The sequence below is a fragment of the Mauremys reevesii genome, linkage group 7 (genome assembly GCF_016161935.1).
Source record: "Mauremys reevesii isolate NIE-2019 linkage group 7, ASM1616193v1, whole genome shotgun sequence".
Lineage (NCBI taxonomy): Eukaryota > Metazoa > Chordata > Testudines > Geoemydidae > Mauremys > Mauremys reevesii.
In genome coordinates, this window is record NC_052629.1 from 38,954,662 (window position 1) to 38,982,389 (window position 27,728).

The following is a 27,728-nucleotide window of genomic DNA, read 5'->3' on the forward strand; positions in this document are numbered from 1 at the left end:
TTCAGTCAGAATTTACAGAGGACACAGCTAAGGTTGCACATTCCAAGCAAGCTCTCCCTGAACCAAGAAAAGATTTAGGGCCCAGACTTTCAATCTGATTTTCACTTTCCTCCCATTTACTTTGCAATTAATTTCAGTAAAAGCCTGCAGATCAGAAAGGAGATTTTAATCACAGTTTCTCAGTAAGAACCAGCTACTCTGCCCAAGAGTGAAACAAAACGCCCCCACCTTTTAGGTTAACAGCTGCACCAAAACAAAAAAATCTCTCCACAGCAAGAAGGTTGAAAATTCATCTTATTTCACAGCTCAGGTTCTATCAACATAAGGAAATTAAAACATTTGGGTGTTTGAAAAAAGTTAAAATGACAACAGAAAATTACTAAAACAATCCTAATACAGAAGTGAATCAGCAGGAAGAGGAGCAATATGGTAATACAACAGTATGTTACATTTCCATTTTTTTTTTATTTCACAGTGGTTAGATAAGACATCAAAACAACAGTGTCTCCACTTATTCATATTATTTTACCAGCATTTTTTCCATTATTGCTATTCTTCCAACACAGACTCTCTCTCTCTTCATTAACACAGGCTAAAAGCCATTTTTTAAAAATTAGAGCTACCAAATAAATCAATAATGCTAAACTCTGATTTGTATTCTGAGTCTGGTTGCTGGAGGAAATAGAGCTCTGAAACGGAATACTGCGGATATGAGTTGTAATCCCTTTTATATTGTTGCCCATTTGCAAGTAATAACAGATTTTGGACTTTGGACAGTTTCCAATTGGAAGAAAAGTTGGTGATACAGACTCACGGGATTTTCTAGTGCAATTTATTTATTTACAAATGTACACAAGTCTTGTTTACCTTGAACAGTGCTGGCCAGAACTGCACAAAAGGAATTTCATTTGCAGAAAACCCCATGAATACAAAGTCAAGCCCAATAGCTCTCTCCTCTCTCACTCTTGGGCTCTGTACCTACTTTCTGCACACTTGCTGACCCTTACTGCTGGCTCTGCATTGTACTTCTTACCTAGGAAATCTCTTCAGCCAAAGCCACTAGTCTTTGGCTGCATGGAGCCGCGTGGGCTAGTTCAGGCTTTGGCATTATACCTCCCTCTGTGCTGGTGCTTTGTACTCCAAATGAATCTCAGACAGGTATCAGTATCCAATATTCAATATCCACTGGAGCAGACTCTCCTGCTAGTCTTCCTCCACCAAGATGGTGCTTAACCCTCACAATGTCTTTAAGAACTTTCTGAGAGTTTCTGCAGTAACCAGGCCTGATGGGGCTTTTGAACCTGATCCTCTATGTTTAATACTATCTATGGAGTGTTTCCATCAATTGTTCATACTATGCATTTCATCAACACCTCTATCCTGTTCTAGGTTAATGCATTAGAACATCCAAGTCACAGAAGATCACAGCATCACAGTTTGTATTAGTTTTGAGATTTTTAATTTTTTTACAATCAAGCTGTCACACCACTTACAAAAATGCACCACATATCACCAAACTAGTGGGGCAGTGGGACAGGATTAGGGGGAAGAGAGATGAAGAAATGATACACTAAATAGAGAGAAACATATTGTAAAAAATGTATGTAATTGTCAGAGGAAAATATAAAACTAATTTTATGAAATAATTCTTTTAAAAAATGCACATTTGCCTGCAACAATTCTGAGCTTTAGCTGCATATTACTGTTCTTTTACAGCTTCAAGGAGTCTGCATATTTGAGATGTATATTTATATGTATTTTAATAACCACCCTTCAGAACCTTGATGTCACACTCACCGCACACACAGCCTTATCACAGGAGTTGTTCAGTATGTGTGTCGGGCTCCTGGCACTGTTTGTATTGTCCTTGGAAAATAAAGCATTAGCAACATGGTTCAAAATGTGTTTAAACATTGGGAAGTTTGCAAACAGATCAGAAAAATGAAGGCAGGTAACATTTTGGGCCTATAACTGAAATGTCTCTCTTTAATTGACAGAAATGCAGGCACAGCTGTATTACACAGCTGATCAGATTACATATGGAGGGGCTGCCTCTTGTGTCTAATATAGCTTCACAAAAGTAAACACCTGTCAGGCTGTTATGAAACACGATAATAGGCTCATGCAGGGCTTTACCAAACACCCTTTCACATCATCAAAACCCATGCGACAAAACATCAATAGGGAGGGAGGGCAGGTTCTTGGGTAGTACACTGTGATGGTGAGAGAGTGCTACTCATCCATGTCGATTCTAATGGGACCACCTGTCAGGATATGGTTTGCCATGTGATTGGTTTCCTCCTCCTCTTCTTCCATCCCAGCTGACCTGCGCATTCGTCTCCGACATCCCTGGGCACAGCGAGACCTCTCGTCCAGCACGCCACACACAAGGATGCGGCAGTGCAAGAACACTTCCTGCAGGATTGTGAAAAGGCAGGGAGCTGGCAGTGTGAAGAACCATGGGGCTGGCTTTCACATAAGCGGTGCTGCCAGCTCTCACAATATTATGTGATTTTTTTTAAATGATTCCCATCATCCATCCCAAACTTGCAAACTATTGTCCTCATCCAAGATGGACACCATCTCCCATTACTAAAGGGACTGAAGCCACAGGCCGCCCTCACTGCCATGTCCCTTTAACCTTTAGAGGAGAAAATAAGGCTGCTCCCAGCAAAAATGGCTGCCCTGCTTGTTTCCAGTGACCCTGTAGCCTAACTGAGCTCAGAGAAGATGGTGGCCCCTTTAGTCACTGTGTAAGGGGCAGGCAGGGGAAAGAGAACGTGGAGGTGCTGGGAATGAAACTGAAGGGGCAGTACACATCAGGGAGAATTTGTCAGGAAACGAACAGGAAATTATGAGGAATCAGGGGACTGGGGGAGCATAAGGCAGAGGGAGAGAGTGCTGTGGAATGTGGCATGAGCTGGGAGGGAAAATGTGAGGAGTAGAAGACTGTGAGGGGATAGGGAAGGAAAACATGTCAGTGTAGAGTGAGGAGGACAGGAGACTGTGGGGGACCATGGAAGGAGGATGTGAGTAGCAGCTGTCATTTCTAGACAGCAAGGAAGAGGGAGTGATGGAATGGCAGCTCCCTATGCCCCAGGTGATAGGAGAGGATGGTCGAGTCCCTCTGAGTAGTGAGCAGGGCGTCCTGCATTTGTGCGCGTGCAGGTAAGGTTGAATTTTGAACCTGATACTGCCAAGAACAGCTTAAAGAAATTCAAACAGGTGTAGACACAAGAATAAGATAGAACAGAATCTGCAGTGATACTACACTAGGTAGGACAACAATTATAAGAGCTATGAATCTTCATGCTTCAGGCCTAAGCTAAGTGCTTTCTGCTGTTAGGAAGAAATTGAGCCATGGTATTGCACAACTGTTAAGGCTTCCCCCGACCCCCCACTTTCCTCTAAAAGCACCTGATCTAGGCTCTTAAACAGTGGCTCTCAAACTTTTTTTATTGGTGACCCCTTTGACATAACAAGTCTCTGAGTGCGACCCCCCCCATGAATTAAAAACACTTTTAAATATATTTAACACCATTAGAAATGCTGGAGGCAAAGCGGGGTTTGGGGTGCAGGTTGACAGCTCAAGACCCCCCATGTAATAACCTCGTGACCCCCTGAGGGGTCCCGACCCCCAGTTTGAGAACCCCTGCTCTTAAAGGAAACAACATACTAGATTAGGCAGACCATCAATCTGTTCTGGTATGGCAATTCCTATCCCTGACTCTCTACTACTACTGTAATACTACACGCACAAAGAATCAGCCCCATGCAATGGTGACCTGTGGGAGATGGGGGCAAAGGGTCACAGGACCCTCCCCAAAACGTTGTGGTGGGGCAAGGCCGGCAGCCAGGGAGATGAAGGGGCAGGGCCAGAGCCTCTCCTCTTCTGGCCATGCTGCCTGGTGCGGCATGCAGTGGCTGCACTCTCCCAGACAGCCTCTGGCCACACTGCTTGCCAGGCAGGCAGCATGGCTGGAGGCTGCCTGGAAGAGTGCAGCTGCTGCATGCCACACCAGGCTGCCTGGGAGAGTGCATTAGCGTGTGGCTCCACACATGCCAGGAGGACTGGAGCAGACTCCCCCCACCACCCGCCAGGAAACATGGGATCAAGAGGGGATGGGGAGAACGCAGAGCCCCTGGGCTGGGGGCGGGGATGAGTCACATGGAGGGGGTCATATGGGGAGGAGTCACCCCTTTAGCTGGTACCCCCTTTGTGTCCCTCCCACTAGTCGCTCCCCCATGGACAGTCTCCCAACCCAGTTAGGGGCTGGTTTAATGTCTGCCTGAGAAGTAATTTTGTTTTGAGCTCACCTTGTTGTCTTTACCCACGAACTTGAACACAGGGACCTGGAAGTGCTTAGCGAGATGATCCTTTGACGTGTATTGTTTCACGGAGTCATCAGAAACACAGCTGAAGAAAGGAGAGGGAGAAGGTTTAATAGCTTTCACAGAGGTGGAAAAAAAAGTATTCCAACCTATTTAGTCATCTAGTTACCATCCATATTACTTTGTCTTTGGCCACCGCAGAACATTCAAGAATGAAGACAAAAAACAACCGGGGTGACTGATAGCATCTCCAGCACAGCTCTGCAGCAAAGGGAACTGGCAGAATGCACACAACTAATAATGCTGCATACACCCACAACCAGAACATCTGCCAGAGAATTGCAATCAAGTTTATCCTCAGTTCACCTTTCTGGGCACCAGAGTCTGCAGTGATCAGTAGAGATGTACAGATTCAGATATTTCCTGGATTATTTAAAAAAATATAATGTCATCATTAAAGGGGCACTGAGAAGATAAAAATCATCTACTTTAAAAGAAAATGTCCTTATCTGTGTTACTAAAATTTCTTAGATAATTAAAAATGAAGCATTTTTCAAATCTAATGTACTTTTCACCATTTATGCTTTTGTTTACTTTTTGCATTTCTGCAGCTTAGCCTGTGAAACTACACTGATCAACTTCTCCATGTCTAGCCAATTTCACATTCAGTATCTCATGCTCTAGGACAATATGTTTGTATTAGGGTTCACAGGAAGCCAGAAAGTGGACCTGATAACAGTATTCAAATATGTTAAGGGCTGTTACAAAGAGAATGGTGATCAATTGTTCTCCATGTCCACTGAAGGCAGGACAAGAAGTAATAAGCTGAATCTGTTGCAAGGGGGATTGAGGTTAGATATTAGGAAAACCTTTCTAACTATAAGGATAGTTAAGTACTGGAATAGGTTTCCTAGGGAGGTTGTGGAATCCCACCCCTGTCATGGGAGGCTTTTAAGAACAGATTAAACAAAAACCGCTCGGGGACAGTGTAGGCATACTTGGTCCTGCCTCAGGACTGGGGTCTGGACTAGAAGACCTCTCGAGGTCCCTTCTAGCCCTATATTTCTATGAACACTCCAGGAGAACGGTTAATTGTTTTTACAGAACTTAAATTTGGAGCCTGAACTATACAACAGTTTAGAGCTAGATATAGAACTAACAAAAAGAAAAATGTAATGTTTTTATTTAATGGAAGTTCTTGTTGATTATTACAATGCCCTGCTGATTTAAAAAGGCACAAATTCTACTCTGCTGTTGTACTGCATTACAACACAGTATGTCCTCTTCCACAAACTCATCTCAGGAATGTGGATTTTGCATGTTATAAAAGAGGTTGTGATGGAAATGGTGGAGGGTAGAGGAACAAAACTTGAAATACTATCGCATGACTTTTAAACAGACAGCCACAGTAGAACTATTTGATGAATTGTTGAAAATGATTACACAGTATAGTGTATTCATTTACGAAAAAGAAAAATAATTGGCTCTGTTTACGCAGAAATTTTCATTTAAAAACCTTTGAGATATTCAGCCAGTTAGGTTCTTCAGCCTGCAGAATGTTGCTCTCTTTAGTAGAGTTCTGCATAAACTGGATTCAATAGCATGCATTGCACTATATAACTGTTGGAATGATCCGTTTGTCGGACTGAGAAGGGAGTGAAGAAAAGAGACAAATAAAAATTAATAAAAATCAGTGTTATTTAGTTCATCACTTGTTTTATTTCAGGCCTTTCTCAAAAAATGGTCCAAGTGTCTGGTTTACAATATGAGTTTAGAACTCCTAGAACTGCCCATTTGAACTGCCCACTCCTAGAACTGCAATATTCAGATGTCCCCATGGTGGACAAACATCAGATGCTATTGGATTGTTTATTATAAGGTGGCTTTTAAACTCATAGCTCCTAATTGACTATGAAGGAGCCAATTTAAAGGGTTTTTCTTTATATGATAATAATGACAGGGCCACCTTTAAAGAGTGTTATTAACAGATTTATACTGAAACCGTCTTAAAATATTTGAGCTGGGTTAAATCAAACCCCTCTTAAAAGTCCTGGACTATGATTTGATTATAATGGACCCACTTTAAACCACAGTGTCTTGGGTATACACACTGGAGAGCTATAATATTTGTTTTCTCTACAACCAGCTCGTTGCTTTTTTAGAGGCACATACAATAGGGATACTAAAAATATACTTTAAATATAAGTTTAGGGCTGCCCTGCTGGTCTAGTGACAGGATGTTGTACTGCAACACACAAGGGGTCTGAGCAGGGGTGCAGGAACAATTTCTATAGGGGGTGGTGGTGCTGAAAGCCATTGAACCAAACTATAAACCCCGTATATGATGGAAACCACGTCAAGCCAGGGGGTGTGACAGCACCCCCAGAACCCCTAGTTCCAGCACCCATGAGTCTGAGTTAATCCCCCAGGATTCAGTCAGTTTTCACTCAGCCTCTGAAGGGAGACAGCCCCTTTCAGAAGTGAGGTGGTGGGCTCCAAAGTAAGGTACATTCAGCACTTGTCAGCTGGGGGATTTGGAGTGGTGGAAAATAAGTAAGGGAAGGATACTCCCTAAAAATATTTCAAGTCCTTATACAGTATTTTATTTAAGAATTTCTAAGTCACAGTTACCTTGCAGACCTGATGGTGATTAATTAGCTAAACTAATTAAAAGGCTTGTCTTTTATCCTTAGGATTTTGTGTATGGGGAGATTAAGGGATGTTGGATTGAGTACTATTTTGAGCAAGAATGATCATTTTTTAGCATGGGCTAATCACTGGTATAGTCTATGAAGTTTACTTTTTAATTGATGCAAAAGCAGCAAAAACAGTATGCAGTGTGCCCATGCAGAGTACTTTGATAGGTAATAGTAATCTTGACAGGACTATACAGACTGAAGTCAGAAGGGTGTCTGTTCCACTACACTTAATCTCATATCTTTTCTGTAAAGTTTTGTTGTCCTGTAAAGTATAAAAATAGCAGAGGGGTTGTTGGTACCTCCTTCCTATGAGGAGAAAATGCCAGTGACTGCTTACAGGAGGAACCCCCTGGACCTATCATAGTCAAGTGCAAATCTGCTGCTGTTATGGATTTGAGACCTCACCATTCAATTCTCCTTTCTCCCCATTCAGTTCATGTTCCTCCTTTTTCCAATACTGACCATTTTCAGTAATGTTCTCAAGTGTTGGTGATTAATGGATGTTTGGAGCCCCAAGAATACAAGTGCCCAAAGTCATTCCTAGAAGATCTGATAAACAAGTTATTCCATTATGATTTGGTGCATAAAGCACAGAAGTAGAAGTGCATAAATGACTTAAGTGCAATTGATACATCAAGTACAGGGTACAAGAGCCAACGTGTAGCTTACCATTGGTTATGGAGAGAGAAGCACTACACACTGCTGCAGTAATAATTCACTAAAGTTAGACAGATTGAAGTAAAACACAAACACAAAGCAAACAAAATATCCAACCCAAATCCTCCCTGCTACTTTTAAAATATCAGCCTATGACTTTTGCCTCATTAATTGTCATGGTGGATGACTTATTTCTTCAGCAGCCAGGTTATTGCATAAACCACTGTTATCTTTGCAGGCTGATGGGCAGACACTAAATTAGACTTAACTAATTACCAGAGTCCCTGAACTAGTGGCTGAATGTGTGCATCCTGGATATTACTTTTACTGGACTTTGTCCCCTGAGTCATAGCATACAACCTTCACAATACTGTGAAATTTGCATTAGGATGTTGCAATGCCATTCTGACTGGCAACACCACGATGCAAACATCCTGAGACAACATCATGTTAACATTAAAATTATTCTAAACATGTCAGGACATGTGACAATCCTGTCAAAGCTGGGATCATCTTATGAAACATCAGAACACTCAGCAAAGCTACTTGGAACCTGTTGTGCCACTATCATTATCAGATGTCCCTTTACAGACCTCGGAGGTCTGCTCTAAGCTTTTTATTAACATTCCCCTGAGGACTTGGGCCACTGGCAATTGCCAGAAAATTGCTCCCATAATTAAGTGACCTGTAGGCCACTGTGTCTATAGTGATAGCCAGACAGACCATTAGATGGCAGGTGTAAGATGTGAAATGAGCTCAGCAAAGCTCCTAGAAGCTCCAGTCATGGCGGAACTTTTGGCTCACAGGGTAAAAATGACTGTTAATGGAATATAAAGAGATTTGGTTCCACAGGCTTAGCTGCGCACGGAATAAATCCAGCCACAATAGAGGGATTCAACTCATTGGTTAAGTAAGCTTTAGTGTTTGGTCACCAGCTGGCACACAAAGAGGGCCACATGGTTTTTCTACAGGAGCCAAATTACAGAGACAGATACACAACAACAATATGCAACAATTATTTATGCTGCCTTCCTTTTGGTCTCTCCAGACTTTTTACTATGTGGGTGGTTTTGCATTGGTAACAATGGCTGTTGGCAATTACTCTGAACATGTCCCAACCAGTAGTCTAGATTTTTCCTGTCTGTGGAGGAGTGATGGTGTTTTCTGTTTCCTCTATGTGCCCTGTGACCCAGATGGCAAATGGTATTGGGGTTAAATATCAGACAAACAAGGGAAGTAGAACTGTGACACTTGCCCGTCTTGAATTAAGTAGTACTTCAGGATCTCGTCAATTTTTGAGGTGGGGGTGGCGAAGCAGCTCTCTACTAGTGTCTCTAGCCCACTCACGTGCACCATGGGCTCGATCCCAAAATACAGCGAGTCGCGAAGCTTGAGGGTGGGGAGAGAATCCCTGTAGGGCTCGTCAAACTCTTTGTCTTTGAAGATCTCGAGGGTAAAGGGGAAGACGCCCCGGTTGCGGCTCATGATTTCCAGAGGGGAGTTCTTCAGGTTGGTGATGTAGCCCTCAGAGATGGTGTACTGACGGGGGAACTCACAGGTCACAGGGATCAGCAGCTTGCTGGTGCGGACGATGATGTCCCCATTACTGCCAGGTGTCTGCTTGGGCAAGCCGGTCACCATATTGGTAGCAATGATTTTATCATTTACTACCTGCAGCACAACAATGGGAGGTGGGAAGGGGAGGAAGATCATCACAACACGAAGCAACTGGAAACATCAGGGATCAGACAGGACCTTTATTTTTTAAAATCTGTTTGATTTTGGACACAAGAGCCAGAGACTGGGTTTCTCTTGCTATTCCTGCTCTAACAAACTGCAGCCAATAAAATTATACGCTGCAGCCACAGTCACCCTCATCTTTAGTAGGACCCATGGACACTATCTGATTACAGTGAGGCACTTGGATAGAAACATTATGCTTGGACATGTAGTCTCCATGGACTGGAGCTCTGTATTACAGATGGAGGCCAAGGCTACAATGGGTGTAGCCCTCTGGCTCCTGAGAAGTTGCCAGTAATGGGAACACCCCTCCTGTGTTCCCTTCTGACTGCATTTCTGCAAACGAGTCCGCTACTGGGTGACAGAGCATAAAAACTGGCCTTTCCCTCAAGGACCAAGGTCAAGCCCCCTCAGAGGCCCTAATTGAACTGAATTTAGTAGTCTCAGTTCAGTCCTCGATACTTCCAAATGTACATTACTAGGACTGAGCCAATAAGGGAGATGGAACCAACCCTCACACGCAGAGTTTGGTGGCCCCTCTAGGCCTGGGCTGAGGTTGTTTGCATGGCAGCAGGAAGGGATTCTCTCACTGCAGCTGCCACACAGTAATTTGTGGCTAAAATCCCTAGAAAATGCCTGCTTACTCCACTATTTCAAGCAAAAAATATGTGCACACAAATAAAAACAGATATTGTGAAAGATGGGCCCGCAAAGGCTCTTTCTGAACTGAAATTTCTCCCTTATGTTCTTTGCTGTGATTGTTGAAGTACAGCCTAATGTGCAGCTTGATTCCTGTCCCAGTTCCTCTCCTCCTGACCTGAAAGTGCTAAGGAAAGAGGGTAGTCGGACTCCAGAGAGAGGGAATACCCTTCAGTCCATTCCTCCTTGGAAAAGGGATGAGGCCTACCATGTGGGGGTCTTCTATAATATGATGGGTGAATAGTTGAGAGGAAGTGTGTAGAAATACTCAAGTTTCCATAGAAGATATGCATATAGCCAGTATTTTCCTCATTTGTCTCCCACAAATGCATGGTATTCACAGGGGTGAAAGTAACTTAAAGGACTTACCAGTACTCTGGAGTCCTTAGGAGGGGGAGGGGCCTCTACTGGAAGAGGTGTGGCCTCTACCGGAAGAGGCGGGGCCTTTGGAGCCCCGGGCACTTTAAATAACCCTCGGAGGGGGCCCCAGCCTCTGGAGGAGCTTTAAAAGGCCCAGGGCTCCGCTGCAGTAGCGGCAGCTGGGAGCCCCTGGCCCTTTAAATCACCGCCAGAGCCCCACTGCCGCTACCCCAGGGCTCCAGCAGTGGGGCTTGGGTGGTGATTTAAAGGGCCCCGGAGGGTAGCGGCAGTGGAAGCCCCGAGCCCTTTAAATCACCACCTGAGCCACACTGCTGGAGCCCGGGGTAGCAGCGGCAGCTGGGGGCTCAGGCGGTGATTTAAAGGGCCTGGGGCTCCATCTGCCACTACCACCCTGGAGCCCTGCTGCCAGAGCCCTGGGGTAGCGGTGGCGGTGCTGCAGTGGCAAGTTAAAGGGCCTGGGGCGGTAGCGGTGGCTGAGCCCCTGGCCCTTTAAATCACCACCTGAGCCCCGACACCGCTACCCCAGGGCTCCGGGAACGATTTAAAGGGCCCGGGGTGGTAGTGGCTACTGGAGCCCTGAACCCTTTAAATCGTCCCCAGAGCCCTGCTGCCAGAGCCCTGGGGAGGCAGCAGCGGGGCTCCAGTGGCTATTTAAAGGGTCTGGGGCTGTGGTACTGGGGCGTACTGGCTTACTTTCACCTCTGGGTATTCATCTTATAAAATGGCTACTAGGAGCTTAGAAATCAGACTGTCTGAGAGAGGTTCTACCTGTACAATAAGAAACTTTATGAAACGCAGCTGAACTGGATACCCATACAGCTCAGTCAGTAAGAGTTTGGATTCACGACTCACATGACACATCCAAAGTGGGAAGGGTATTAACATTAACTGAGGGCTCAATCCTGCGGCATGTCCCCATATCAGTTGCCTTAGTGACCTCAGTACCGCTACTCATGTAAATGAGGATTGGGCCGTAGCTGACCGTACACTTATCCCCAGTCCATACACGTGTAATGAGAACAATGATGATGACAAAGCTGATGGTGATGAGGATACGTACATCTACAACGGTGCCACAGGACTTCAAAGAGAAGTTGATGTTTACATGAGTGCCATTGGATACTCCTTTGCAGGAAGCATTGCTGAGAGAAAGATCCAGCCCTCCAACCAGATCCTTGGGGATGCTCACCTCAATGGAGGTGGATTTGCACAGCACTGGAACTGCAAGAAAAGCCCCCAGCACAATGATCAGCACAGCAAATCTGCCAAGTGAGGTAGGGAAGGCCTCTGCATACCATTACTGGTAGGGTGACCAGATGTCCTGTTTTTAAAGGGACACTCCCATTTTTGGGGACTTTTTCTTATATAGGTGCCTATTACCCCCCCACCCCCTGTCCCATTTTTTTCCACAGTTGCTATCTGGTCACCCTAATGACTAGGAATGCAGGGGAGAGTACAAGTCCTATTTGTGACCAGGCTGCCCTTCACTCCCATTCCAGTGTTTCCTGAAATGGCCTTTTATTGGCCTACAGTTTGTTTTGATCTCTCTGCCCAGACAGGGGAACTGAATATTTCAGATTTCAGCTTTTTAGATGCCCCAAAGAGCAGTTTTTCCTCTTCATGGGGCAAATCTGTACCCATGAGTCTGAGAGCTGCATTTAAATGTGCATCTCCTGCATTGCTGGGAACTGGTAGAGGTCTTTGCCCTTTTGTTCAGTTATGACTATTCAATACAAGTGATTTTTATCCTACTGTTCTCCAGACTAACACTAAGCATTTTAGCCAAAGCATTGAATCACATTATCTTCCTCAGCCCTTTTAATTTCAGGGTGTTTTAAGTTATTGTGGAATATGGAGAGGTTTTGCTCTTCCCCCCCATTTCATTTTATGTCCTGTCCACACCCCAAACTTCCTCACTGTTCCAATCCATGTTTAAATCCTGGCTGGACCAGCAGCAGAAGACAGAATTGAAGAGACTGAAGTTTTTTTGGGAGGAGCTTAATTACTGTTTTTCAAATTACTCTTATTTAGTCAAGGCCTGGATGATATCATTAACAGTGTAATGTCCTGGGAAGACCCCTGCATGTTACTGGCAAGGATTTTGTAAAACCCAAACAGAGCCATCCTTGAAGAATCTATCTCAGGTAGTATACAAGTCCCCGAACATGCTATAACAAGACTTTGGGAGGGCTTAATTCATCCTGTATAGATGTCCAGCCAGAATGGATGTGTTTGGAAAGACCATTAGAATCAATATTTAATGTAATACATTTGGTAATGATTAGCAAACTCATTCTTCCTCATGCCAAGCCACTTGGACATCCGGGATTTGAAAATTCAACTTGAACATTTTTGAGTTTGAACTCTATTAAAGAGAAACTGGGGAAAGATGAGCAGAGATGGAGCAGAGTGAAAACAGGCTAGAGAGAAACTGTTAAAAAGAAGTGTGTATAGGAGAAAATATTTTTATTAAAAAATAAATACTATATGTACAACCTATGCATAGGGAACCCACTTAATTTTAGGGGAGGCTTTCTGCTTCTTATGCATAGCCCAGATTTCCCCACTTAGCTAGAAAAGATAGAGAATTTTGGAATTACTTAGTTTTAAGTTACAGGACAAAACATTCTGCAAATTCATTAATTTGGCAGACAGGCAACTCAGAAAAATAATTCAACACTTCCCACTCCACAAGTTTTGCCTCTCTAATTCCAAGCTCCTTGGGTCTGGGATACAACTAGCATCATTGAAGTATAATTTTTTCCCCCGAGTGAACATTTATGCTGTACAAGCAGCAATATTTTTAACACTCACCAAGTCATTATAGAGAATAATAGCTTTATTAAAAGCCATCATTTTTGGTGTGATGTGCCAAATAACAAGCAGTGTTCCCAGAGCCGTGTGCTCTCTAACTGCCATCACTAAGGGGGAAGCAGAATTAAATAAAAAGGAAATGTCAGAGCTCCTGCTCTGTTAGAAAGACAAGAGGGTGAGAAATAATCAATGTGTGTCAAACAGCACAGGACAAAACAAAGGACAAATCTTATTTTCAAGATTCTACAGGGACACTGTGAAACCATTTCCACGGTCTCCAGAAAGCTAACACTGTGCAGAAGTGATGAACTCAGCCTTACTTTAGGACTTTTATTAACACTTTCAACTAACCCTTTGACAAATGAGGAAGCCAAATGCTTTTAAACTGAGATAGGCCAGAGCAAGAGAGTTTGGATCCAGGTAGCATTTCTTCAAAGTTCAGGAGCATTTGGATCCAGGGTTTTGGTTTGGACACATCTCTATTTTTTAATGCTGTTACCTTGAAATACTAAGTGGAGAGGAGAAGAAAATCCTTACCACCTGAGTTCTGGGCTAGGGCTGTGCAGGCTTCTATGTATTCTAGACTACGTGGGAATCCCTGAATCCAGAGAACACTTAAAACTAGAACAGGTTTCACTACTATCAATAAATCAGCTTTGGATCCAAATTAACTCATCCCCCACTGGTAAAAGACTAAAAAAAAAAAGGCAACGCCAACAACTCATTACTGATGAGCAACCGCAGAGTAATGACAGAATGTAACCTTGCCTACATTAGAGACATTTTTCAAAAAACTGTCCCAGTATTGACAGTACTGGTTCAATGTCACCAATGTTAACAAATCTTGAGCCCTAAAGTAGATGAGCTACTGGTGTTTGAAGCACTTGAGTCATCTAATGCAGCTCCCAGGAGGTCTAATCCACATACTGCTTACAATGCTGGCAGCACTGTGTCCCCAGACCAGTGTTCCCATCACCTTCATATTGGTGCAAATGACAAAATTCATGTGGGTTTGGAGTGTGGGAGAGGGCTCAGGGCTGGGGCAGAGGGTTGGGGTGCAAGGCTCTGGCTGGGGCTGTGGGCTCTGGGATGGGGCCAGGGATTAGGGGCTCAGGGCTGGGGCAGAGGGTTGGGGTGCAGGGTTCTGGCTGGGGCTGGGGGCTCTGGGATGGGGCCAGGGATTAGGGGCTCAGGGCTGGGGCAGAGGGTTGGGGTGCAGGGTTCTGGCTGGGGCTGGGGGATCTGGGATGGAGCCACGGATGGGGGGCTCAGGGCTGGGGCAGAGGGTTGGGGTGCAGGGTTCTGGCTGGGGCTGTGGGCTCTGGGATGGGGCCGGGGATGAGGGGCTCGGGGCTGGGGCAGAGGGTTGGGGTGTGAGGGTGCTGGCTGGGCTGTGGGCTCTGGGCTGGGGCAGAGGGTTGGAGTTGCAGGCTCTGGGTTGGGTGCAGGGGGAGAGGGCTCTGACCGGGGGTGCAGGCTCTGGTGTGGGGGGATGAAGGGTTTGGGGTGCAGGAGGTGCTCTAGAGCTATGGCAGTGAGAGAGGACTCCGCCAGCTCTCTTTCCCCACACCACTACCTGGGCTGGGGGAAGAGGTGCCTCTCCCCGCTGCAGCAGCTCCGGGGCTGGAGCTGCAGGATAGGTGCTCCTCCCCCGGCCCTGTCAGGTCCAGGCCAGGGATGGGTTCTGGCCAGGGTAGGGGTGCCCCGGCAGGGCTGGGCCGTGGCAGAATTGGGGCCAGGAGAGGGGTGCTCCGGCAGGTAAGGGCCGCTCCTCCCCCCAGCCAGTTGGGGGCCAGGCTAGGTTGGGGCCGGGGTAGAGGCGGCCCGTACTTGCCACGTCCGCAGTGCCTCTCTCCCAGCCCCAACTCTGCCATGGCCTGGACCTGCCAGGGAGCCCCTCCCTTGGCCTGGACTTGCCTTCCCCGGCCAGTTGGGGGTCAGGCTAGGTTGGGGCTAGGGGAGGGGCACAGCAGGTCCCTGGGTGGGTTCCCTGAGCGCCTGCACAGCGCTAAATAGGCTGCTGCGCGGCCGCACAGCTTACAAGGAACTTAGCCCAAGACTACGGCCTATCATGCTGATCAATATTGTCTCCCTGTTTCCTTGTGCTCCCTGAGTCTGTCTGTGTTTCTCTGTTGTAGTTAGAACATAAACTCTTTGGGGGCTAGGGCCATTTTTTTGTACAGCACCTAGCACAATGTGGGTCCATGACTGGGTCTCCTAGGGGCTACCACAATACAAATAAATGTTAAATTATTAAAATATCTGTCCCTAGTTGTACATAGGGTTTGTGTATGTCCGGGAGGAAAAAAGCATTTCAATTTCAAACTGTAGCAGGAATAAATGGGAGGGGAAAATTACTTTAAAAATTATAAACATTTCTTTGACTCGACTCCCTTTTTTAAAAAATTACAGATGATACAATACCATGAATGACGCTGAAAGGGATTGCTACATGTGGAACTATTGATATGATACAGACAAACTGCTTCAGGTTTCTGTGCAAGTCTTCCACAGTTCATTACATCACCATAAACTTGATTAGAGGTAATAAAAACTTGTATTTCTGCAGTTATAGAAAGGTTCTGTTAAATATCTGCTTTACACCATAAACTACTGTATGTGGCCATACATTTGATTGAATTTAATAAAGTAAGATTGCTTGTTCTTTAAAATGCTGAATTCCTCCACAAAATGCCCTTAACATCTGACACTAATTGGCCCCATTGTAAAATAGTAATCTCAGAAGAGGCACCATTTACCTCTTTAAACCCCCAACCTGCCTTCATGCTAAATACTTGACTACACAACACATATTCTCCAGCTGGTGAGGGTGGGTGAGCAGAGGCATTATGAGCACTGGTGACCCTTCTACATCATCCAAGAGCCTAGGAGTGTCCCCTTCAAGATGCACTTTAGCTCCAATGGAGTAAAGTTCTAAGGGTGCTTCCCTACTTTACCTACATTGCCCTGGGCTGGCTCTCTAGCAAGTGATCTTTATTGCCCTACCTTGGCAGCTGTGGTTGTCCTCTGACAGAACAAGCCCCCTTGGGCACTCACACTGGTATGTGTCGTCCACTGCAATACAGGTGTGGCTGCAGCCTCCATTGTTATTGTGGCAACCTTCAATTTCTAAGAGACAAAGTGTTGGAATTATTAATAATGTTTGAAATATTAACATGGGAAATCACCAAACACCAATTTAACCATAAATTCCTTTATTAAATCCAAAGTCTCATGCAGTTCCTCTAAATATGCCTAAAAAAGCCTAAATAAGAAGCCATTTACTACATCCAAACAGTAACAAAACATTTATAAGCATTTGATCAAGATGCTTATAAATGACCAAACCCAAAGGTGCTCAGACCCATATTGGTCGGCTCCAACATGTTCAGGCAGGTATTAGCAATAAACCCGTTAAGAGCTGACTTTTTATACCCTTTAACAGACAAGGATGTCCTCGCCAATTACTGACTTCAGCTAAAAAACAGTTTGAGACAATTCACCCTTATGTACAGTCTTAATCCAGATAAGATTTACAATCACCTTTCTTCCCAAGGCCATTTCTCCCCTCCTTTTTGATGTCCAACAGTTTTCCCATTATACCTGGGTTCGCACAGGCTTGAACACTGGTGTGTGGGCTGAGGAAGGGCTGTGTTAGCTCATTTTAAGACAGATTCTCTTTGATTTAAAACCATCTGCAGTCACCCCAACTGGTTAGAAGTCGTCTTTTTAGAAACTTCTCCTTATCTTATTAGTTATTCTTTGACCCAGAGATCCTCCCTACTTTATTCCTTCTGGCCTTACCACTTACTATTTCCAAGGCTTTCCCTTCTATTTGCTAGGCAGGGTCTTTCTTTACCACACATACATATTTCCTTAATCAACCTTAAGCTCACTTTAATTCTTTAATTTTATACTTATCCTATAGAAAGAAACACTAAATGTCAATTATTCAGCTTGCAGAGTATATTTCTGGCTGTATGAAGAGCATTTTGACTAGTTTAGAGCTTTGACGGTAATAACTGGGTGAGATTTTACTTCAAGAAAATGGTGCAGAAACCAAATAAAAAAAGCATTTGTAATGTTAACAGTCACTCCAGTTTGTCAGATTTCACGTTTGCTATTACTCTCTGAGTTTAACAGGGCACTAGTAAAAGCTAGTGAAATTTTCCCTTGTTGGCTGACTAAAAATGTGGTTCAATTACATTTTAAAAAGTGTAAAACATGCACTGTGTTGGGTTTTTTTTAGTCTTTTAGGAAAGAAGGGTCCTACTGAACCTATACTAAGTAGTGCATTTTACTAGTATTTGTCTGGTGGGTCTGTAGAACTAAAGCATTCACGCAAAAACAGTTTAGAACATGTGTGTTTGCAAACAAAGTGTGCCTGATGAGGGCTTACCTCAGTTTACATCTGTACAAACCCACTGATTTTAATGCAGTTTAATGGGTGAACTGAGGGCACAAATTAGCTAGTACCTCCAAGAGAGAGATGAACTATTCCTCACACATCTCAACAGAATGTTCATTCTGAATCACGACAACATATTTAGTATCTATCTATTTCTCTGCTAATTGTTCCAGCACTCATATAGTTACTCTCTACAACTGTGAGTGAAGTTTAGGATTGTAGGGGAAGCTTCAAGAGAGTAAAAAAACAAACCAAAAACCCCCACAACTCTCAACCATAACTGGGACTAACTGATATTTTCCCACCTACCAATCCCATCCCTAGTTCACCTTTTGCCAGATTATGGCAATACAAAATCCCGCTCATCCCCTACATGTGTCCCTATTGCCCTGTCCCATGCCTCATCATTTTGTCTCCATTCCTTCGTCATTGTATGGGGTGATGATCAGAGGGGTTATGCACAGAGTAGCTGAGAGCTGTGCTGGTAAGGTCCCATCACTACACGATTTGCACTCAGGTCATGTTTCAAGGTTATCTCCATCCTTCCTTAAAAGCCACTTATGTCTGCTAACAACGAATAAAAAATATGTTCACAAATACAAATGTATGTTTTTATTGGAAACAATACTGGAGGTGTGGGAAGGAGCCTCTTCACCACTCTCTTCTAAGTGTTTCAGGAGTAAAATTACTGGCAAGTACAACAGTAACACAAGTGAATTTCACACCAGCTGAAAAATGCTATGACTGACCAAATACTGTGGGATAATATTTATGCAGGAAGGAATGTAATGATTGATGTAACTTTATGGAAGTAGGACTGTAGAAGGTGCAATTCAGAGCTGTAATTCCATGCTGGTGCCTTCATCCCTTTGCCTTTTAACTCACCTTCACAGGTTTTACCATCCTTTCCCAGCGTGCGCCCGATTCCACATTCGCAGCGATAGGAGTTCTTCAGATTCACACAAAACTCACTGCAACCTCCATTATCCTGTTCACATTCATTCTCATCTGCAGGAAGCAAATACTGTAACACACAATTTTGCAACACACAGCCTGTAAAATGGGTCTGATGAACAGGGCTGCTGGTAAGAAATTGGACTTGATTTTCTGGCCCAAAAAAAAAGTAATGCAGGGGGTAAAGACAGCAGAGTCAATTCTGCAACAGGGACAGGACTACTAAGACTCCTCAGCAAAAACTGTGCATGGAATCAAATTGTGCATATTTGTTGTATATTTCCTTCTGTTTTTTAGTGCTAGGAATAAATCTCTGAGAAGGCATCTTTGTGGCTTAAATATCTGCTCCCAGATGCTTATTACACACTTGAGGAACCATATGCAGTTCATGTCAGAGACCTCAGTGGCTCATGGGATTAGTAATGGGAGTGCACAGACTTTCACTTTGAGGTCACTGGTGAACTCCAGCCCATGTCAGCAGAGATGAAGTTATTACCATCTTCTGACTGTTCAGTGACTTAAGTGAAATGGCCTGATGGCCTCAGTTCAGAAGTGAAAGATATTTACAATGCAAAACCCACTCTGACAATTATCAGTATCAGCAAAGAAACCAACGGTTCTTTCCTCTATAGAGCTGATCTCCCACAGCTTTGGATTGAAAGCATATTGGCAAAGCTTTAAATTTGGGGAAATTTGCACTGCTGTTCTGTGGACATATAAAGGGAATCAGTCTGCAGGGCTGTCAGTCCAGCACTTTTCTCCAGTGCTAAATTCAGTGGGAAAAAATAACACCTCTGTCTGACAGTGTGAAGGTCAAAAGAAAACACCAGCTATTTGATCAATCTTTTACCACCAGGTATTTACCACAGATTTAAGTTTTAATAGTCTATGGACACAAAGAATATTAAAAAGATAAAAATCCATACATATTTTGCAGACTAATGACAATATTGGAAAAGACTCATTCATCATTCAACTTTCACATCCATCATTATACCTAATCCCTTCTCCACCATAATCAGACCATAATGAAAAAGCCTGGAAGCAGAGACAGATCTCACCACTAGTCCTGAAGGCCAACAGACTCAGGTCCTGGTGGGCCAGAAGAGGAAAGAAGTTCCCGGGCGAGGCTCCTCCACTGAAAAAGCACCAGCCCCATGCCACCTAAGTCCGGGAACTCTTACCTATTGGTCACAGATTATCAAGCATAGTGTCTCTGCCTCCAAGCTACATTTGCAGAGACAGAAATCTAAAACTCCAACAGATGATATGAAGATACTGAGTTCCAAGCCCTGGATAGGGCCCTGCAATGACAGTAGGATTGTCAGCATCACCAATCTTAGCATGTAGCACTGTGACCGTGAATGTAACTGTTTGGAGGACTGAGGAATCCCACAGAGCCATGAAGGAAAAGCCTCTCATGACAGACTATGAACCTGTTGTTGAATATGAATGAGCAGTGACCTTCCAAAGCAAATCACCACTGACAGCAAAGCTGCTGCCCTCTGATTAGCTCTTCATTAAACCAACGGCTGGTCCACAAAGAACACAAATTCACCCTCAGTAATTATATGGCCTCAGGGACACCAGGATAATGGTCAGTCAGGTGCTGAGTCAATGGTGGAAAACTCCAAAGGTGAGATCACTGACCTGAAAACAATGTGGACAAGCAACAAGGGGTAAAATTAGTCCCAAACATATGTCTCTCCACCTTTTTTTTTAAGCAATTAACTGGGAGATGAATAACTAAAGGAACAAAAAGGAAACATCAATAACTTGTTTAGTCCCTTTTCTCCAGCTGGTCTCTCCTCACATTTCCTATGCCCCTCTGTTTCTGCCCTTACCAAGACAGGTCTGTCCATCAGGTCCCAGTGTTGTCCCCAAGGAACACATGCAGTCTCCGGTATCCAAGCAGGAGCCATGGCAATCCACCACATCACAGATATCATAGAAATCTACAGAATGACAAGACCACTGTTCATCTAGAATACTGAGAATCTAGACAACTAGTTCTACCATTAGTGCTATGAGTTTCATGCCCTCAGCTAAGTTAATAAGTTACAAGCCTGGCCTACATTAGAAAAGCACTGGTCTAATTAAATTGATTTTGAATTGATCTGTTTAAACTAGTGCAGACTAATGGAGAGACATTTAAACTGGTTTAAAACTCATTTAATTTGGACTATCTTAATTTACCAGTGCAAATCTAGTTTTGGTAATTTACAGACAATCTAAACTGATTTAAGTGAGGGTTAAACAATTTTAAGTATGTCTACATTAGAGGTTGGCACTAGTTTAACTAGACAGATTTAAAACTGATTTAGTGAAACAGTTGCAACTTTTCTAATATAAACAAGCCTACAGTTTATGCTGCATCAGTCTGACAAGTTTTTTGTGTAAGAAGAAAATAAATCAGTCATCTTCTCTCACAGGTATAGAGACATCTTCTAGGCCAAAGGAGGTTTTCCTGTTTTTTATTTATGTATTTATATAAAAAAAAATTCAGGTCCCATATCTCCCTGTTTTTCCTGGAACACTTTGTGGATGAGTGAAGAACTAGTAGTTTTATGGGTTTGATTACATGAGGAAAAGAGAGACTTTTTAAAGTTATAATTAAATAGTTGAAAGTGTCCCACAGAATCCGGAACTCACCCCAAATCAGGGAGATTTCTGGATTCTGTTGTCAACTCAGACCTGAGCCCAGTTCTGTGAAAGTCATAGGTAGGGCCCTACCAAATTCTTGGTCCATTTTGGTCAATTTCATGGTCATCAGATTTTAAAAATCATAAATTTCACGATTTCAGATATTTAAATCTGAAATTTCATGGTGTTGTAACTGTAGGGGTCCTGATTCAAAAGTGGGTAGTGGGGAGTGGGTGTTGCAATGTTATTGTAGAGGATGTCGTGGTATTGCCACCCTTACTTCTGCACTGCCTTCAGAGCTGGGCAGCCAGAAAGTGGCAGCTGTTGGCTGGGAGCCCAGCTCTGAAAGTAGCACCACTGCCAGGAGTAGTGCAGAAGTAAGGATGGCCTGGTATGGTATTGCTACCCTTACTTCTGTGCTGCTGCCTTCAGAGCTGGGCCCTCGTACTGCAGCTACCACTCTCCGGCTGCCCATTGCCACCCAGACTTCTGCGTTGCTGCTGCTCTGCTGAAGGTAGCACAGAAGTAAGGGTGGCAATACCATGTCCCTCCTACAATAACCTTACTACACACACAAACACACCCTGCAACCCTCTTGGGTTGAGACTCCCAGTTTGAGAAACGCTGGTCTCCCCTGTGAAATCTGTATAGTATAGGGTAAAAGTATACAAAAGGCCAGAATTCATGCTGGAGACCAGATTTCACCGTCCATGACGCATTTTTCACGGCTGTGAATTTGTTAAGGCCCTAGTCATAGGAGCTGGGCTGGTGCTGTTTTCATAGCCTGGGCTTTCCTTATTCTCTTTAGGATACCTAATTTCTAGGCACAAGGGAACTCTTCCACTTTTCAACTGTTTTGCAGCATTGTCATTGTGAAGTCCTGACTTCAGATATCAACAGTGTGAAAGGCCAAGCCCTCTGGCCCCAGAACCCTCCTTTACTTGAGAGCTGGCAAGAAGCCCTACCCATGGTTTCTGCTGCCAGCTCTCCTCCTGCTGGAGGATGGAAATACCATTCACAGATTCTGAGGCCAGAACAGACCACTATGATCATCTAGTCTATAGACCAGAAGGGACCACTGTGATCTAATCAATCACCTTCTGTATAACACAGGCCATAGAAGATTTTCTACCTAGAGTCTGAGCTCAGGGCTTGGGGAAAGACACAGGGAGCAGCCTGTCTTGCATGGCCACTGTGGGCTGGCACCGTACTGCAGTGCTGTGATTAAGAGGCTAATGTTGGAGTGGCACTTGGACTGTTTGCTGTGTTGGGAGTGATTTCTGGGGGCATTCCTGCCTCTCCAACATCAGTAGGATTCCCCACGCCAAGGCAAGGGGTGGGAGTGAGGAACTAACTACCAGAGACGGGAAACCCCCAACACAGTTGTCACTCAGAGAATCACAGAAAAGAATAAAGAGATTGTCAAAGAAAAGAAAGGACTCTCATGGTTACTTACGCCCACAGTACACATGGAAGCAGACACTAGGCTTGGTTAAGCGGTAGACATAATACCCGCCGGGACATGCCTTAACATCAATCGTGGTGTTCCAAAGGCAGCAGTTCCCCTTAAAACTCGCACAGGCTTGTCTTTGGACAATGCCATCCAACTCCCTAGGGTGGCTGCCGTTTAGCCAGATGGGGGCATGCGTCCCGCAGTGGTTCTCTGGGATGCAGAAGGTAGGCATGGCATCACCAGCCATGCCAGTGAAGCGGTACCACTCCCCATCAATGTGGCTATCGCATGTAGGCTGGTCACGGGAACCATTTATCTGGTGATCAGTGTTCCTCCAAGGCTCATTCAGGCTGATATAGGCAGAGCAAGGGTCCAGGGCTGAGTCATATGATAAGAGAGAAGAGGGAGAAACCAGTGATAATCAAACCATGTTTACTGACTGGTAACTGTAGAAACCAGAAAATAATTTCAATTTTATTTTTCCATTCCTGATATAGCAGAATCTTCTTAATGGACAGAGATCCCAGAGAGACAGAATGATGCTGGTAAAGTGATTGTCCATTTACCAGAAGCTCAGAGGAATGAAGTATTCTTAAAGTTCAACTTAATTAATTCCTTTAAAAACAAGCAACATAAAGGACCATTCAAGCACTTAAAACACTATATGACAGTAAGAATGACTTGCAGAGTAACTACTGTATAATGGGTACCTCAAGCATAGCAGAATGAAGTGAAGTGGAAAATATTCTCGCAAATTCAAGTTCTGACTGGTGACTAAGCTTGCAGGCAACATCATGTGGATGACTTAAGTGGATCAGACACCCCATGAATCCCTTATTTAAGCATAATTGAAATGCCTTGCATAGCATCAGTTCTTTGGCTTTCATCCACTTGCTGGGGCCACATAAGTGTCTGACCCATTGGAGTCGATTCTAATTCTTCCCCAGACTTCAGAAGGAGGAGGATTGAGTTCCAAGTGGATTTTGAAGCATTTATAAAATTCATAAAAAGCATTCAACAATAGCACAGTTCACTTTTTGTTGAGTACTAGTTTTCTATGGATAGAAGTCAGAAATCATCACTAGAAGTAGCTGTTAGAATGCAAGCAATAGATAGGTGGTGAACATATTCATGTTACAATTCTACAAATGGAAAATATCTGCCTGTTACCTTGGCTATGGATCTGGCCCAGAACCTACACAAGAGTCATTAGAATCCAATATAACTGTAAACCCTCCTCAGGCAGTTCAAACTACTGTCCTTAGATTTAGCTCTCCATCACCCTGCCCCTTGTGTAGCCTTGTACTGTACACCGGTGCAAAGTGGGTGCAAAGGGTTACCATGCTGACTTGCTAGGGTTTTACACCCACTTTGCCTAGTGTAAATTACTACACAAGGGGCAAGGCAGTAGAAAAACTCAGGTCCCTGGCATTTGAAGACCTGTGTGGACTTGCGCCAGACTACCCCAAGAAACTTGTCCACATTATTCCTTCTGCCCTTTAACACTATCCCTCCTTTGACTCAAAACATTCATTATGGTTGGTCTGATCACCTTCAGCTGCCATCTGAAACAGCCTTCCTATCACCTCTCTTCATATGTCACCTCAAAACCTACCGAATGGAGTGCTCTGAATTGGGACATGCTGGAAACCAGCATCCATTGACTTCAGTGGGAGATGTGTGTGCGCAAAATATCTAAAATGGAAGAATACTGTACCATTGAAAATACAAAAATATTCAGTGCATTTTCATCTTTCCTGTATTTAGTCTGTTTCTAGACTAAAAGATTGGAACTTACATTTTCACAATATATTAACACCTGGTTAAGTACCACTAATCACAACTTGATTTGTCCCCTGTAAGCAGAAGGTATGCTAATATTTTCCTGACTAAGGAGAATTCATTACCTTCAGTAGCATTAGACTAATAAAGCCAGTCATTCTGATTAAGTACATCCCAGCCAAGTAGAATACATGGTCTCTCTCTCTTTAATATAGTTCTTCCATATATTCTGTACTTTCTCTCTCTGCTATATTATTATTTAACTTAGTTCTAAAGAATGGCGTGATGCAGTTTATATGAAAGATGCCATTCAAAATCAACTATTGTTTTTAATAGAATGTTCTAGATACTGTCTTTGTACAGTACTTATTATTGCTTCACTTGCTCTGAAATGGGAACTATAAGTGCTTTGAGAAATGGTTTAAAGATTGTCTAATTTACCTGTATCCTCTGTAAATACCTGTTTCCTTCACTGAAATGCTATCTTGCACCTTCCTATAATACAAGACTCTTAAAGGAATCTCACACTAAACATCCTTACACCATCTGCAATCACAGACTTGTCTCATTTGGCTTTGAGTTAAGTATAACAGAAAAAAAACCAACACCTAGCTGCAGGAGCCATTAGAGGGCTGCAAAGCTATGAGAGGAAGCTGTAGGAGATCAGGTTTGGATCATGGAGGAAAACTTTTAAAGACGCTTTGGTACCATTATTTTTAAGTGATGAGCAGAAGAACTAACAGAAAACTTGCTATACCACGTATATTCCTTAGCCCTGACGAGGATTGCAAAGGGAAGCCCTCATTAAGAATCTCAGATCTCTGAAGAAACTCACTATGCATTTCTTTTTTCCAGAGATGCCACCCTTTTAAAGCCAGTATTCCCAAAGAGATTATTTTACCTCCCAAACAAGGACAGACTTGGACCCCACTTATTTAAGGTGTCTCAATCCTTGTTTTCTTACCAGCGGGATGAACTGATTTCGTGGAGGAACTAGGCTAACCACCGGAGCCCCGGGAGGAGCGGCCCTCCTGCAGGCATGACTGCGGCGGGTGCGCTGGTCCCGCGGCTCGGACGGAGCTCCCGCAGGCACTTCTGCCCCGGCCGCGGCTTGGGGCGGCGGAATTTCTAGAGCCGCCCCTGTGTATCCAGAACAGATATAACTGAAATAGCCTCTTTCACACTTACCTGGCCTTTCTCCTTAATGCTTTTGTTTCAATGACTTTCTTATTTGGGGTTTAGGATGGATTACTGTCCAAGATTAAAAACTCTGTGCTAGCAACAAAAAGGTGGCAAAGTGAGGAATTCCCTGTCCACTTCCCAGCTTAGCAGCACTGAAGATACATACAATGCAATTAGCTTCTAAATAGCCTCTTTCATAGATGGGCTAAGAAAACACTTGCCCCAGAGAGCTTGCCATTAGCTAAACAGATAAGAAAGGTTTTAAAGGTGAGATTTAGAGAATGGAACAATGCAGGGACTTGGAGGGAGAGAAGGGGGAACTCCAGACTGAGGAAGCAGTTCAAGCGAAAGAACACCCCCCACCCAGACTGTGGGCAGTTTCAGGCAGGAGGGGACAATAGTGACTAAAATATTCCTTAGCCCGTAGAAGGCTGAAGACTAATACAGCTATTTGCAGACAAACAGCTGCAAGACCCTGCAGCTACTGCCTCAGCAGGCACAGTGCTAATGCCAAAGGGTTCTTTCTGACACTGAAGCTAGTGGAAAATTTTTTGTTTTTGTGTTTTTGGGAAGGAAATTAAAAAAAAAATTTTCACAAAAGATGTGAAAAAGTATTTCAATTTTTTAAAATCAAAACTGCAATATTTTTACATTTCATTTTCACCCTCACCCCTTCAAACCCCCCTTTCCATTAGCTTTGTTGAGTGCTTTTGGAAATAGTATGGCCAACCTAATGCTAGAAGAACATTAACTTTCATTTAAACATTTCAATTTGTAACCTTACTGATACTATGATTTTTGTTTGTGCACTTTAACATATATAATTACGTAGCTCATGATCTAATAAGCATTCATGAGTCTGACACCCTGGAGAAAGGTCAATCCTGTACATTTTGTGCGTTTCTGTTCTGAGAAGTAGTAGTCATGGGATACTGTAGTTCTCTGAACTGAGCTGTATTGCTAGACCATGTGAGCAACTAGCACAGTACCTGCCCACCCGACTCTAAAGAGAGTCTCCACCATTAATGAATATTAAATTTCCCCTGCTTTTAACTACAAATAAGTGGAGATGTTGCCTGTTTAAACAGCGTCCAAACACTCTAGGACTCTCTGTGTAGAACAGGAGGCTGTAAAACTCCTCAAGATATTTCAAATACTGATTCCTGGATCTACCACTCTTTTATCCAAAAGGCACACAAGGCCTCCCAGCCTAAACTCAAAAATACCATGCACACACATACCCCTAAAAGCAGCGCCACTTCTGGTTACTCACCCACTGAAGATATTGGCTGTAACTTGACATAGATACAGAAGGAGAAAAACAAGTACTGGAACATCCCACTCAACCAAGTAAAAGTTGCACCTGAACAAAAACTCCCTGAAACTGCCTGCTCCCCCTCTGTCTTGCCTCACTGTCCTTCTCTCTGACTGCTTCTCCTAATGGTTTGTGTGTTTTGACTCCAAGCTCTGGGAAGTGTGGTGGCGCTAGTGCTGTTGGAGGGTTTATCGGAGGAAGAGGCTGAGGGGATGCTGGGCAACTTCAGCCTTGACCTGCACAAAGCAGCACTGCCCTTTACTGACCCAGCTTGTTTTTAAACTCATCCCTTATTGTTTTCTTGAAGTGACACCTCTAGTATCTTATCTAAAGGGGAATTCTAATGGAGGGGACACCCGGACATCCTGGAAGGCTGGAAGAGAAGGGCAGATTGGTGCTAGCTGTTATCTCGGCTCCTTCCACAAATCATATGACTTCATTATGCTCATGACTCTCCCCCCAGTTAATCACAGACAATTGGAAAGTTTTAACTGGAGGGGGTGGTGGAGGGAAAGACGAAAACATCAAAGTGAAGAGAGGTGTCCAAATATCCTGACTCCCTGAGTCATGAGTTTTGTACAGAGTCTGCTCAGTGCACAAAAAACATGCTACTGATAGTAAGTAAGTGCAGACTGGGGACATGCAGCTTCATTCAACCACACAGCAACA

The 27,728-nt window shown here is 43.8% G+C and overlaps 1 protein-coding gene across 2 annotated transcripts; it reads right to left on the reverse strand.

The window, feature by feature from the left end:
- On the reverse strand, window positions 1-27,223 carry OIT3 (oncoprotein induced transcript 3). 2 transcript variants are annotated; one of them, XM_039482683.1, is made up of 9 exons: window positions 27,018-27,223; window positions 22,784-23,158; window positions 20,529-20,639; window positions 18,616-18,738; window positions 16,380-16,451; window positions 11,569-11,729; window positions 8,944-9,359; window positions 4,318-4,417; window positions 1-2,415 (listed from the first exon to the last, which is right to left on the reverse strand). In XM_039482683.1, the coding sequence occupies exons 1-9, from the start codon at window positions 27,079-27,081 to the stop codon at window positions 2,233-2,235; spliced, it is 1,605 nt and encodes a 534-aa protein (XP_039338617.1). In that variant the 5' UTR covers window positions 27,082-27,223; the 3' UTR covers window positions 1-2,232. The 2 variants fall into 2 exon arrangements, with proteins under 2 accessions (XP_039338617.1, XP_039338616.1); XM_039482682.1 differs by having other exon boundaries at window positions 2-2,415; window positions 16,329-16,451.
- Window positions 27,224-27,728: the final 505 nt, after the last annotated feature.